The sequence below is a fragment of the Eulemur rufifrons genome, chromosome 1 (genome assembly GCF_041146395.1).
Source record: "Eulemur rufifrons isolate Redbay chromosome 1, OSU_ERuf_1, whole genome shotgun sequence".
NCBI lineage: Eukaryota > Metazoa > Chordata > Mammalia > Primates > Lemuridae > Eulemur > Eulemur rufifrons.
This window is the reverse complement of record NC_090983.1, coordinates 57,068,688-57,083,828: the sequence shown is the minus strand read 5'-3', so window position 1 is coordinate 57,083,828 and position 15,141 is coordinate 57,068,688. Positions and strand designations below refer to the sequence as shown.

The following is a 15,141-nucleotide window of genomic DNA, read 5'->3' as shown; positions in this document are numbered from 1 at the left end:
TTGAGAACTCAGGAATAAAATAATCAGTAGTACATGTTTCATTCATCCATCCATCCATCCATTCATTCATTGTTTCACCAATGTGCAATATTAGCACAGAGAACCAGGGATGCTACTTGCTATGGAAATCGTATATTCCTGCCATGGTTCCTGTTGTGGAGACTATAGCAAGTATTCAAGAGAAGAGCTGGGCTGTACAGTACATTCCGATACAAATGCACAGATTTAGCCAAAGGACCTAAAAAATAAGCTCAATAAGAGCGGCTTCCCTTTCGTGTTCAACTTAGGAAATAAATAGTCATTATAATGATATTTTCACACATAGAAACAAGAACCCAGTTGAGGCTTTGTTCAACTGGTATTTGTTTTGCACCTTACTTTATGAAGACACAGATTTGGTTTTAGTAATTTAGCTACAGAGATCCAGTTACTAGGGTAGGTGACCACCTGAGATGCCAGGTAAGGGCAGAAATTGCTCTGGGGTCCATCAAGAGAAGAAGATCATTCGATTAAATACAAACACTTGCACTTAATGACATGGGATTTCCTCACAGACATTACAGGTAAAAATGTTGACTTGGCAGCTAGTGAGAACACATATGAAATGGAGTATTCTGGTTAAACACCACAAATGTGCAGAAAGGTGAAAATGAATTGCTTTTTCTACCTTCTGTATTGTCTGAGGTGTCTACAGTCAAATCAAGGTATCCATGCAACACAGTGGCCTCCTATCAATATACCTATGAATTGAGTTGACATGTAATATTGAATATTAATTAAGTGCTCATGTGTAAAACTGGACCCAACAGTGAGGCCTGGATTCCTTTCCTGGATCATTTTATAGGAAATAGCAGTGGTGCCTCTTCTTTAGACATAGCTAAAGGCCCCAAGTCAATTCCTTTCCTCATCAGATCATTTACTATAATGATCACCAACCAAATCAGTAGACACTTTTATTAGCAAATTCAGTAACTGATAATCTTTCCAAAATTTACAAATGTACAATGTATTTATAGCATTACCTTCAGACAGTTTCAGTGCAAAGATATACATATAGTACATCGTGATAATTGTTTGTAAAAATATGAGACGGCGTAAGTAAAAAAAAAAGGCACACAAGACATTTCCAACTACAAGCAAACAGGGAAAAATATATATATTTTTATAAAGTACTGAATGTTAACTTTTCTTCATCTGTTTGTAAAAAATATATGTGCAAAAGTGTGTTTCTAATTATTCCCTAAGTAGCTGGCATAGCTATACCTCAGAGTCTTCTTTAACGAGATGTGCGGTGTCTTTAAAAGTGTCTTCTGTTGCAGTATAGGTGGGAGTTGGGTCTCTTTTTGGAGAAGCTTTAGCAGGGAGAGAAGGTGATGGAGGTGGGGCCGCAGCAACGCTCTCTTTTGGCGAGGTCTCCATCTAGGACCACAACAACACAGGAATCAGCCATTTATTCCCCCAACATGATCAGAGACAGTTTTTCATGAAGAAGGCTAATTGTGGTTCATCTGCTCAGAAAAATCTAAGTGTGTTTCCAATCTAGCCAAGCAAATGATTTCTATGAAAGAATGTCTGTGCTAAGAAAAATTGTTAAAAATTACCTCTGCATAGATTGGATTTTCAAAGTTGGTACTTTGTTTAGGTTTTCGTTTGAAGATATTCCATTTTGTCGCCTAAATGAAAAGGAGAAAACAAAAAAATTTTCAGTAATGGAATGTTTTGTGGGTTTCTTTCCCCCGTGTAGATTTTAAAATTTCTTCCCACTGAAGGATAAAGCAATTTGGGGCCTGGGCCTGTGTGATTTGACCCATGTGGTAAGCTGGTCCCTGAACAGCAGTAACAGAAACTCTCTGGGCTTTTTTCACCTAAAAATACTTCCTCGATTTGGATTTTTTTTTTTTTTTTTTTTTTTTGACAGAGTCTCACTCTGTTGCCTGGGCTAGAGTGCCGTGGCATCATCATAGCTCACTGCAACCTCAAACTCCTGGGCTCAAGCAGTTCTCCTGCCTCAGCCTCCCAAGTGTCTGGGACTACGGGTAAGCGCTGCTAATTTTTTTCTATTTTTAGTAGAGACAGAGTCATGCCCTTGCTCAGGCTGGTCTCGAACTCCTTACCTCAAGCCATCCTCCCGCCTCAGCCCTCCAAGTGCCAAGACTACAGGCGTGAGCCACCGCTCCCAGCCCTTGATTTGGAATTTATAGTTCACAGAATCTGTGCCACAGTATCTACAAGCTTTGACCGGCAGATCACTCTGACTACCTCAGTACAAAGAGGACAAATAAAACAGAGACACGCAAGATGCATCTGGAGAAAAAGAAGTTTCTAGGGCTGCCTGAAAACTGGGAGGAAAGCCAAATAGTAACTCTGATTTTCTAAAGTAATGTCTTAACCTTTGGTCAACTCAGGAGTATCCTTTCTCCCTTCATCACTTCCATTCTATAATCATAATAATAGTAATAACAAAAACAACTAACATTTACTGAGTGCTTACTCTGTGTCAGGAATTACTCTAAGGGTGTTACAGGTTTCTGACTGCGCTTTCTTAACAACCCTTTGAGGTAGGTACAATTATTATCCCTATTTTACACATGCTGAGTCACAGCAAAATGAATAACTGCCTAAATTGTAGGCAGAAGAGCAGGCAGTGACTCCTCAGGGGACTCAGAGGCCCCTAAACCAAAGAACCCAAAGAGAATCACCCTGGACCCTGGTGTGTGCCCCCCAGCCCCATTACTGAAAAGTTGCCTGCAGTGCTGGCCACAGCCCTGGCTGCCGGGTAAAACCTGGCCAAAGGGAACAGACAGCTGACTCCAACAGGGAGCGGAGGTAGCCCCCAGGTGTTATGGGGTGTCTCTTACTCTCTGATAGTAGGGACCAACAGGTGAAGGAGTGGGGAGCCCATGACTGCAGGAGAAGCAGAAGTCATCCACTCTGACCCACATCTAAGTGAGTGCCTACTCTGTAGCTGGTGCCACCAAGGGGAAGACGAAGACACATTCAAGCCAGAGCCCTGCCCCTGAGAGCTTTACAGTTGAGCGGGGAAGGCCAGAATTCTCAAGAGTCATTGCTTCGGGATGGAATGGCTACTTGGAGTTAAGCAATTACTAAGAAGAGAAAGGGTGTGGTGACTCGTTTTTGTCTCCTTGGGAGATGTATGTCAATGAAACTTTTGGAAAATAATAGAACTGAGTCACAGGAGTTCATGTTCTTAACTTTTAGTCCTTTGAGCATATTTACTGATGAAAGGTACATTTGTGAGACTCATAGGCACGTTAATGTCATCCTACGTGATCTTACCCAAGCGCCTCCACCGCTTTTAAGCCACCACTGGCTGTTACCTCAGTGCCCAGGAGGCAACAAACATTGGAGGGTCCCTGGACATACCATGGAAGACAAATCTTAGAGGGTCTCAGCCTCACCTGATTTGAAAAGTAAGAGGAAGAACCCAGGTATTGCATAGATGGGATGAGAAAGGACTACAATTGGTGAAGATCTGCTGTCCTCTGAAAAAGCCTTTCAATGTTCATTTTGTTTCTGATGACAAATGTGCCGGTCAGAGGTCACAGCCTCCTTACCACATTCCCCTTCCTGCTCGGCTGGGAGGGGGCTCTCTCTAGCGAAGATCACTAGACTTGACAGGGACTGAGAAAACATGTTGACAGTGTAAAATAAATCTGGCACTGACTTGGGGTTCTCAGATTTGGGAAACCAAATATACGACACTCAAGCATTCAGCTGTTTACGGAAAATTAATCTTCAAATTCCATTTTTAATGTAGCTTTTTTTTTTTTTTTTTAAGACAGAGACTCACTCTTTTGCCCAGGCTAGAGTGAGTGCCGTGGCGTCAGCCTAGCTCACAGCAACCTCAAACTCCTGAGCTCAAGGGATCCTCCTGTCTCAGCCTCCCGAGTAGCTGGGACTACAGGCATGTGCCACCATGCCAGGCTAATTTTTTTTCTATATATATATATTTAGCTGTCTGTATAATTTCTTTCTATTTTTAGTAGAGATGGGGTCTCACTCTTGCTCAGGCTGGTCTCGAACTCCTGAGCTCAAACGATCCGCCCACCTCGGCCTCCCAGAGTGCTAGGATTACAGGCGTGAGCCACCGCGCCCGGCCTTTAATGTAGCTTTTAAAGAAAAAAATTTTAGTCACTTGAAAAATAGGAAACTGAAAATTCCTTTCTAGACAACATTCATGTGTGTTTGTGTGTATGTCTGTGTGAGTGCGATACAAGGAATAAGTAATGGAATGTGAAAAAGTGGACAGAGACCTTGATATAAGCTCTTCTCATCAGCATCAATTTAGTTCAAATTTTATTTTAATCCAAACGAGCAGAACAGGAACCAACGTCTGAGGTGGTTAATGGCTTAACATCTAATGAGACTTCCAAGTCAATCTTGAAGACACCAATGTATTTATAGATTATGAAATTTGAGAAATAAGGTTGTATAAAATGGGAAAATTTCTAACTACCCTTAGACTTTTGTTTCTTTACATTACTTCACAAAAGTGGTCATAGAATCTTAGAATTGAGACATTCCAGATCCTAGTGTTCTCAACGTCCCCGTGCGCTTGTGCATGTGTGTAGGGATGGGATTTCTGGGCTCACACTGAATCGAGGGAGATGTGATTGGAATTTAGTGGGCAGGAACCAGGAATACTGAAATCCCAGCACCGGACAGTTCTCGAGCACAAACAACGGCCCTGCCCAGTACGCCAGTAGTTCCCCCTGTGAGGAACATTGTTAAGGACTCCTGCACTCAGAGGTAAAACAGTCTGTCCAGAATCATACAGCTAGATCTAGAATACCTGCATATGTATGCATTAAAACTAATGAAATATTATACATTAATACAGAGTTTTACATCAGATAAATTGATTGAATTTCTCTCTGTAGACCAAATAATCTACAAATTGCAAAAGGCCTGCAAGCATGGCAGAGAGGCTCCATCTAGTGGTGTTTTTTTCTTTAATCTCCAGTATTAAACAGCATGCCTGGCACATTGAGGGCAGTAACGATTGGCTGGACAATTAGGTGGATGAGGAACGGACAGATAGATGGATAAAGAGGAGGTAAATTAGTGCCATCTAGTGGTAAACGTAGGTAACCACTATGAACAACATACACGTTATTAAATGAATAAAGATGCACAGTGTAGAAAAATTGCATCACACAGACAAGGGACTTTTTCATGTATCTTTGACACAGTGAATTCTTTATTCATACTAAGCCAATCTCTCATATTAAATGTCCCTGGTCTGAAGATACTGAATCCAGAAGTCTGTCTGCTCTTCTTTAAGATGCAGTCTCCCAAGTCACAAGGAACATTATACCCAACTCAATGTTGGAATGTAGCTTTACTTGGTAGAAAGATTTTCAATCTATGATTTTTTTTAAATTATCTTTATTAACTGCCTGTACATCTTGGGATCTGTCAGCCTGTAGGGGTCTCCCCTAGTTTGTTGAGGGTTAATGACAACCCAGCCATTCCAAACTTCTTTCCAAATCTCACATCATTTCAGCAGTCAGCAACTTACCTGAGCTTCGTCAGCACCCGGGGAAGTTGGCTTTATCTCTGGAACTATCTCAGAGGGGGTTATGGGACTTCCGTAATTCTTATTATCCACATTTCCAGATGCAGTCACCTGTGGACATATTGAAGGTCTTTATCCAGTTTTGAAAGAGTTCAGTAATAAACAGATTTGATATAAAGTTTGTATCAACTCTTTGGTTCTTTTTACCACCTTTTTCTCCCAACAGACATGGCCAGGTACCATTTTTCTTGTAGGAGCCAACCCGGTACGCCAGGACCAAACACTACTCCCACCTCCCCAAAACCAAGAGCACCAGCCATTAAGTCATCTCATGTCTTAATCCTGGGAAGCAAACAAATCCCTCACTAATCACACTTTTATTTATTAAGAGCAATTTCTATTGTATTCTCTGTACCTCCTTACTCCCACTGTTGATCACATTTTTGGATAAAAGATACTCTGGTTATATATTGGCAGCCAAATCCTAGAATAACAGCACAAATAATTCCCTGAACTCATTGGTGAACTGAGAATCCTATCTTTGGATCTTAATAATTTCTTTGGATATTAATAAATCCTATCTTTGGAAATTAATAATTTCATAGGCCTGCTAAAATAGAGGTTAAATTTTTGAAACAATGGATATAATAGAATTAATACTCCTTTACACATTTTTCTATAACATTCATATAATTCCAAGGTTCCCTGTTAAACGCAAATTACCATGAATATATAATAAATTACAAGGTAGACAATTCACTCCCTTTCCTAAATTTTTACATTCACCACTTTATTTCTTCTCAAACTTGCATATATATTTGTATACTTGCCCTCATTTTATTTCAAGTGAAACTGTCAAATGAAATGTCATACCTGTTTCATCATGTGATTAAAGTTTTGCTATCTGGTTATCAAAGGATAAGGCAAAATGCTTTCAAGATTCAAACATCTCTGATCTTAAGAAAGCTATCTGTAAAATAAACATTTCTACCTTATATGTTAAAATGCGCCATATCTTGAGTTCAAAAGAAGTTTAGGTGTTAACAATGAAAATTATTCACTGTCACTGATGCCACAATTGTTTCGACAAAGGAGACAGGGTCACAGTGGGCAAGTACTGAGAGCGGTGCTCGGGCTACTAATGCAGACCTACTGAAAGGTTCTTTCCCTCCATCCATATTCCTATTTCATCTCCCAGCTCGTCTTAAAGAAGACCAACAGACCTGCACCAAAGGATATTTAGATATCTGCCCATCACCTTTGGAGACCTTTGTACTTTTCAGAAAAGTTTCAGAAAAGCAAGCATAGGAGGTCCTTCGTCCTTTAACCCACCTCCTATCACATGTTTGTGACACCAGTAAGAACCAGAAAGTAGATCCAGTCCCCAAAATGCCTGTATAATGACCTGACAATCCTTCACTCATTCATTTCCTAAGTATTTATCAAGAACCTGTGGTGTGTCACGCACTGTGTTTACCAAGCCTCTGAATGGACTCAGCTCTCTTGCTGACAGCACTCAGAATGAAAAGGCTCTTGGTCAGTGCCCCCAGCACAGCTGCCAAACCTCAACAACTGCGCAACAAAGCAGGATTCTGATTGTTTTCAAGCCTTATGTCCTTTGGTCGGTCTTTTTACTGCAGATAGTGAAGCTGAGGCATGGACCACTCACTAAGCTTCCTTCCATTTGGAGGGAAGGTTAAGAGATTCTAAGAGAACATTACTCAATAGAACAAGATCCAGCAACAGCAGTAATTGAGTGATTTCTCACCTGGCTTGGCTGAACCACTTTAACAGCACTGTCTTTGGCTGTATACATTGGGTTTTCAAATATTATGGGCTGCTTCCCCCTCTCCATGACAAAGTCTTCACTCTGGCCAGGGGGGAGAGAGAGAGAGATCACACCATGCCAATCTGGTTCACACACAGAGAAAGGTCCCTTCCTCCTGCCTGGAGGTTTGCTAGTTGCTATGCCACACTTACCAAAAAGAGAACTTGCAAAAAAAAAAAAAAAAAAAACCAGCAAGACACAAGGCCTCCATATGGCAAATCAACATTTAAAGTAACATAAATGCACTAATTCTGTGGTCCCCTTCCTGGGCCAAAGCCCAGTACCAGTCTGTGGCCACGTTATCACACTGCCTGAGCTCCGCACCATGAAACTGGTCCCTGGTGTCCAAAAAGGTTGGAGACCGCTATACTAATTCATCAATTCAAGGAGATGGAAACATTCCTCCTATATCCAAATTCTCTACTTAATTCTCCCTTTAATATAAATAACTCACTTGGGGATTGGGTCTGGGTAACCAAGAAAAGGGTGGTGGTGGAAGAAGAGTAAGAAGAATAAGGAGAGAAAGGAAGAAGAAAGAATGGAAAATATTGTACTTTTGGGCAAGACAAAAAATGAGAGATTTGGGGAAGACAAAATATTGAAAGTGGTTTCTCAATACTGATTGTAGAGAGCTCCTTCTGTGCTAAGATTGTGCTAGTCCCCTCATACAGTATTTCATTTGGTCTTCACAGGAGGTGTATTATACCCATTTTACAGACAGGTACAGTGAGGGTTGGCTATCAAGCTCCAGGCCTATCGTCACATACTTAGTATGTGGTAGAGCCATGGTTTGAACCAACAGTGACTCTAAAATCCTATTTATTGCATCACTGTACACTGGTGGAAAAATATAGTTTCCCACTCCTTTTATACATACAAAAGTCATCAAATAAAAACAAAAATATCATGTTCTTCCCTACCCCCCAAAACCCATAAGACTCTTTAAGATTCCAATTAAACTTAAGATTATTTATGATTCCAATTCAACAATGTGGCTTAGAGCTAACATTTTCAGACACATTTCTGCAACAAACCTAATGTTTTCTAACTTGGCCTGTGTAGTGTAGACGTCATTCTGAAAGGCCTACTACTGTATTTCAATATACTCTAGGTTAATTTTGTTCTTTATAAAAAGTGTTTCTTTTATAAAATAGTAAAAATGACAACCTTCAAATAATCATTTTGAACCATACTCACCATTGCCATTGATCTGTCAATAGCAGACTCAGGCCCAAAACCAGATACTCCAATGTCCATGTTAACATCTGCCCCTGATCTGAAGGTCACTCCATTTCCATTTGCAGAGGGTTTGACAAGACTGCTTAAGCTGGAAGGAAGTAACCAAAACAGTACCTTATTTAAAAAAAAAAAAAAAAAAAAAACTTTTGCAACAGTACCCTTTCCTCCATATTGCCAAATCTTACTTAAATGAAAAGCTCAATTCCCATTCTAAATTTACACGTCTAACATGGTAATAAGTTCCCTTAGCTACCTGGAAACATTAATGCACATTCTGAAACCCTTGAGATCTAAGAGAAAACCCATCAGGCACTTACAGGAGTAAAGCCTAGACCACTGCACAGCCAACTTTAGACTAGTCTCGCCTGAGTGCCCACCAGCAGGCACAACCGTTTGGACTATAAAATGTAACTGTCATTCAGGCTTCAGAGAAGCACACAATTAAGAAGTTGTGATTTGAAATGACTGCTCTAAATCCACACTCCTTTTTGTTTCTGAACTGCAGAAGAGGTGAAGTGTGCATTGTACTTTTTTAACTTAAAAAGAAAAGAAAGTTATTCACATGGTCCCGTCACACAGGCTTTGAACATCAACATTATATGTAATAAAACTGACCTTGGCAGCTTGGGCAGAGCAGGCAGAAGGGAGCCGGTTTTCCTGTAGTGGAAAAATGCTACAACTACCAGAGCTCCAATTATGATGATCAAGAGGATTGACAACAGCGTGGCCACTGCGGCTACAGAAGAGGAAGAGAAGCGAATTTATCAGTACGCGAGACCAAAAACCTGGTAGAATCTGGGCGCTAGAACCATTCACTCTTCAAAGAAGAGACTGGGTTAAATAGAAGATCTAGGACAGCATGCAATTTAGGAGCCATGAATATTTCCAAGTTGCTCATATTCTTAAAACTTACTTGTTCCTGGAGGGATGCCTTTTGAAAAGGCAATTTCACAATAATTTCCGGTGTAGCCATTAAGACACCTGAAAGGAAAAGGAAAATCATTCACTAGCTGTCACCTTCTTAGACTTCTACTGCAATTTTCTAAGCACATCCTGAGGTAGAGAGCTTTGATTGAATAAATTACATGTTGAACAGACACTGTATCCTGCATGACTTTTGTTTATTCTACGAAAAGACGATGAGCAGAAAGAACAGTGATCTGACTTTAGAAATTTGCTTTCAGCAGAGTAGGTGTAGTACCTACAGGGTCAGCCTCATCAAATAAACCACTTGGTGTCTTCTCTACCTAATCTATGCAATTCTTCTTCAGAGAGGAAAAATGGAAACCATGGTTGTGTCCTTTCTTTTGTTATGCTTTCATTAAATAGTTTTTAAAGACATCTATTTATCTCTCCGTGTTACAGCTTTCTCAGTACAGTCATCTTCTTTCCAAATCTTTAACCCAGTCTTTCCGCTCGTCAAGGCTGCCTTGTACTAACACAGCTCTGCCGACAGCTGTTCGCCCACAGTGCTGTTGTAAATTAACAATACCAGGTAAATAGGAAAATGCTGTTGCCTTTTCTCTAATTCCTTACTCCCCAAAGTGTGGTCCATGACTCTGTAGCATCACATGGAGCTCGTTAGAAATGCAGAATCTCTGTGAGCGAATGGGCATTTGAACCAGACCCCCAGGAGAAGCTTGAGAAGCACTGCTTTAGTTCTCTATGGACTCCCCCAAGGGAGGGCAAGCTGGTTAAAATGTAAAAATTAGTGAATTGGCAAGGCTCCTATACTTGTTTTCCTGGCTACTTTAAGGACTCAAATTCCCCCAGAAGAGGCAAGGCCTACAGCTTGGACCTCAACATTCAGACTTACTTGCATTTGGGGAGGCCATTCTCATCAAAATAGCAATTTCCTCCGTACATACACCTGCATGGGGGGGGCATGGTGATGGGAAGTTCGATGGCTGCAGAAAGGGAAAGCCATGCAAGTGTTAGTCAGCCGGGCTCAGCAGAGCACCCACACCATGCAAACCTGCCCGGGGTGGGGGTAGGGGTGGGGTGGGGGTGGGGGCAGGCCAGCTAATTAGTCTCCCTGTCAAAACGTCACCTTCCCCCTAAGTCAAATGAATTTCCTTATCAGCAATAAGATCTTGGAGAGAAACGTACATTTAGTGGAAAGACAGGGGCAGTTTATAGCAGTCTCCCCCAGAAAAACAGTGGAGAAGTACTAGACTCCAGAGCATATATTAATAGTTATAAGAACCTGTGGTAAAAGAATTAAAGATGTTCCCATTCTCATTTGAAGTCTTTAGAATTCTCCTCTGTGAACCCAGTGAAAATCAAGAGTTTAACATAGGTACATCTTGAAACTTCAGCTGAAAGCTCCAAAGCATCAGTAATTGATCAGTCACCGGGCAGTCACATAGCTGCCTTCGTAGGCGGCTGGCTACAGGTCTCAGTTTTTAAGTCCTCCAAAACCGCCCCTTGCTCTGGGTCCCTGCTTCCCGTCCACCCCACACATACTCCCTAGATGTGCTTGAAGGGTCATTAGTGCTCCAATGTCTCATACTTTGAAGATGATTAGTAAGTATTTGGCACGTGCATTTTATTTAAGAAGTTTGGATATTCTCCTGGCACAGTCCTTGGATTTGAGGCTTTAGCCAAAGTTCACTTTATCAGAGAGGCCTTCCCTGAACACCACTGAAAAGAGCAACTCCACCTACCCCATCCTCATCCTCTTTTCCTGCTTTAGTTTTCTCTATAGTGCTTTCACCACCTGACCTATTACATAGTTATTGGCTTCTCTATTGATTGTGCTACTAGAATATAAGCTCAATGAGCATAGGGGATTTGTCTGTTTTGTTCCCTTCTGTTATCTCCAGCACTTAGAACAGTGCCTAGTACATAGCTGGTGCGCAGTAAATCGTATTAAGTGAACTAATTGGTTAATTAACTAATATATCAACCCAAGGCCCTATATGGAATGATTACCTTCATTAGTGTGCTTACTTTGGTTAAAGTTCTTTTAAACAAGAATCTTAATATAATCCACTTGGCAAAAAATTTAAAGGAGAAAAGGAGTAGATGAGGTGACAACTTTGACATCATCTCTCCTACGATGTGAAATTCCAATGACTGTCGGAATGATCTACCTATAGCATAGAACAAATCTCAAAAGCTTGAAACTGCCATTTGTTCAAAATGTTGGAATCTTGCCACATTTCCCCAGTAGCATTGGGATGAGCGTGGGGTAGGGGAAAAGAGGGGAAGGAAGTAGTCTTTTCTCTGAGTTCTATCTCTAAACCTGAGTCAAAGGGCTGTGCCTTGTTTAAGTGCTTGCTCCCCCTGTAGGTAGAAGATAATTTAAGCCTCTTCATTTCCCTGGCAGTTAAAACTGGGGCCCAAGGATGTGAGCCATCCAGCCTTCATCTCCCAACAACATAAGGTCCCTTTCAAAAGGTGGCCCTTTTTCAGTTGTCAAAGGCTGAAACGAGCATGTGAGGAAACAGCGAACCTCCTCCAGCCCTCCCTCTCACTGTATAAGCCCCTCCCACCTCAGGAACATGTGTCTCCCCCTGGGGGACTCCGGTTACATTGAGTGCATTTGGCGTCATGGGCCTCATGGAAAATTCACTCTTTAAAATGTCTTTACAAAACCACACAACAGTAGATTTGGGAGCACTAGATCTGTATGTCTGCAATCTTAGCAAGTAATACTCAGAATCATTGGAACAGGAGTTCTGTTTGGCCCTTGAAGCCCCACTCAGCTCTGTTTCCCACACCTCTCATCCCTCCTTCCAGCTATCCCCACTCTCTTCTACGAAGGACCCAGCGTACAGGGATTCTTCAGGCTCCTGAAGAGGCAGAGGAGCTCCCGTCAGGCCCCTGGGCTGCCCGGGCAGTGCCCCTACCTGCATCACACTCTGTGGTGCTGCCCTCTACGAAGCTGGAGCCTTGGGGACAGGCACAGCTGTATCCTCCAGGTCTCAGCAGGCAAAGGTGGCTGCAGACCTGTTTACAAGGGTTGCGCACTGGAAAGAAGAATGGGAACAGCAGTTAGGTCCTGATGGGAGAATGCACACACCGACCAAGGGGACACCCAACAACTGGGTGTGGCTCTGCCAGGTGACAGCAGAGCCCAGGCAGCACCCCAACACCTCTAGGCCCCATGTCACCTGGCTACTCATCCTCATTTACATTACAAAGCCTGCACCCCATCAAAGTAGCCCAGTCCCTTCCTCTGGCCTCCCTCCCACGTCTGTACCGTTCACATTTTCTATTGGCATCACTTTTCTGCTCTACTGCCCTGGCAGGTCTGGAAAGTGGGTATCGGCCTGGTTCACCGCCTAACCTCAAAATCTAATCAGTGCTAAACAACTTGAGATGGCTCAAAACGCCAGGGAGAGAACAGTCTCTTTCTTCTAACTCACTAGCTTAATAAAAGGCTACCCATCACCATCACACTCACTCAGTTTACTTCCAGGGCCCCCAGACTCCGTAGGCACTGACTTGGTCTTAAAAGACTTGACAAAAATTTTGAACCTCACTTTCTTGTTCTTGTAAAAATCTTACACTCATTTAAAAATTTTATTTGTGAATAATTAAAATGGCCACATGTAGCCAGTGGCTACTGTATTGGACAGTGCACTTTTGTAGCACATTTCCACCATCACAAAAAGTTCTCTTGGATAGTGATGTCTACAGTCATTCGTAGTCCCTTATTTCTAAACCGTTAGCATTAAAATCCTCCTCCCCCACCAGGGCCAGGTGTGGTGGCTCATGTCTGTCATCCTAGCACTTTGGGAGGCTGAGGCTGGAGGATCGCTTGAGGCCAGGAGTTTGAGATCAGCCTATGCAACACACCGAGATACTCATCTTATAGCAAGGGACTGGAGCAGTGATTCTCAAAGTGTGGTCCCTGAACCAGCATCAACAATATCACTTGAGAACTTGTTAGAAACAGAAATTCTTAGGCCATCTCAGCATACTGTATCAGAAATCCCACAAATGGGGCCCAGAAATCCCATGCATGCTACAATTTAAGAACTATTGGTTCAAAGTAGATGCTAATCTAGCCCAGCTGGGCTGGGGCTCTGGCCTCCATCTCCATTATTATTTTCCAAAGGGCCCCCAGAGCATCCACTGGCTAAGAAGCCTTTCCCTAGGGGGCCGTCTCCAGACTTCCCCACTGGGGCCACAGGGGGGCCTCTCCAGGTAAATCATTCTCTCCTCTCTTGCCTTTAAAACTGCCAAGTGTGAGGGCCTCAAGAACGCTTAGCACACAAGAGCTATTACATTGGGAGGGCCTGGGATATTCTGAAGAGGGGCTGGAGAGAGGTGACAAGGGAGCTACTCCCTAGAAAAGGCATTTGCCACCAGTATACTCCCCTCGGGGTGTCAGCTCTGGGTTGCAATTTGCCAAGAATATCAGAATATCAGTGAACACAAGAGGACCTCAGGCTGCAACCTGGACTCACGTACAGGAGTGGGAAGGACTTGCCAAAGGCCACACGGCCATAGAATTCAACCTGGGATTTAGGCATACTGACCTCTGGGCCAAACCAGAGAGACGCCGAGCTTTGGGTTGGATAGAATTGAAAATAAAAATCATTTCATTTGTGAGTTTAAAACTCACTCAAGTTACTAAATCTCTCTTAGCCTCAGTTTCCTTATTAGAGATGAGAATAAAATGTCTTTATAGGATTTTTCAGAAGATTAATTGAAATAACAGATGTCCAGATTAGCACTGAAGAGAGAATCTGACATACAGAACTTAGTAAAAGTCTATTTCCTTTCCTCATTTAAAACATTTCCTTTCCCTTTCACTGTGCTCCATACACTGCTGAAGGCAACCTGATGAAGCAGGACCCAAAACTAAGAAAATGAGAACAAGAGGAGGGCAGAGAAATGCATATGACTAATCATTTTATTTATTCTTTAGCATTAAAAAAATTTCTGCATTAGTAATTTTCATTAAGAAATGAGTTCTGTACATATCAGATATAAAATAAGTAAGAAAGAGTTACAGACTTAATTTATACATTTCTTTAAAAAATGGGATAGATGAAAATTGACTAAAAGGAAAGTATTCAAAATGGTAAAAAGGCCAGGCGTGGTGGCTCATGCCTGTAATCCTAACACTCTGGGAGGCCGAGGTGGGCAGATCGTTTGAGCTCAGAAGTTCAAGACCAGCCAGAGCGAGACCCCATCTCTATTAAAAAAACAGAAAGAGATTAGCTGAACAACTAAAAAAAAAAAAATATATATATATATATATATATATATATATAAATTAGCCAAGCATGGTGGCATATGCCTGTAGTCCCAGCTACTCAGGAGGCTGAGGCAGAAGGATTGCTTGAGCCCAGGAGTTTGAGGTTGCTGTGAGCTAGGCTGATGCCACGGCACTCTAGCCCGGGCAACAGAGTGAGACTCTATCTCAAAAAAATAAATAAATAAATAAATAATAAAAAGATTTCTTTTGTCCATGAAACACGTTTTGTTTCTTGTTAACCCAGTGCACACTTAGCAGGGGTCTAATGCCTACTGGATCCTATGGCTTAGAAGTACATATTCACAACTCCAAACAATG

General features: G+C 42.0%; 1 protein-coding gene across 1 annotated transcript in view; it reads right to left on the bottom strand.

Moving 5' to 3' along the window:
- Positions 1 to 1,257: 1,257 nt before the first annotated feature.
- LRP2 (LDL receptor related protein 2) overlaps positions 1,258 to 15,141 on the bottom strand; it is a 198,849-nt gene continuing 184,965 nt past the window's right edge. Inside the window, exons 71-79 of the mRNA XM_069471622.1 lie at positions 12,461 to 12,580; positions 10,423 to 10,513; positions 9,520 to 9,587; positions 9,222 to 9,342; positions 8,565 to 8,694; positions 7,308 to 7,409; positions 5,543 to 5,650; positions 1,602 to 1,673; positions 1,258 to 1,419 (exon numbers count right to left, since the gene is read on the bottom strand). Of these exons, the coding sequence (XP_069327723.1) occupies positions 1,258 to 1,419; positions 1,602 to 1,673; positions 5,543 to 5,650; positions 7,308 to 7,409; positions 8,565 to 8,694; positions 9,222 to 9,342; positions 9,520 to 9,587; positions 10,423 to 10,513; positions 12,461 to 12,580 (974 nt within the window). The remainder of the gene's footprint in view (positions 1,420 to 1,601; positions 1,674 to 5,542; positions 5,651 to 7,307; positions 7,410 to 8,564; positions 8,695 to 9,221; positions 9,343 to 9,519; positions 9,588 to 10,422; positions 10,514 to 12,460; positions 12,581 to 15,141) is intronic.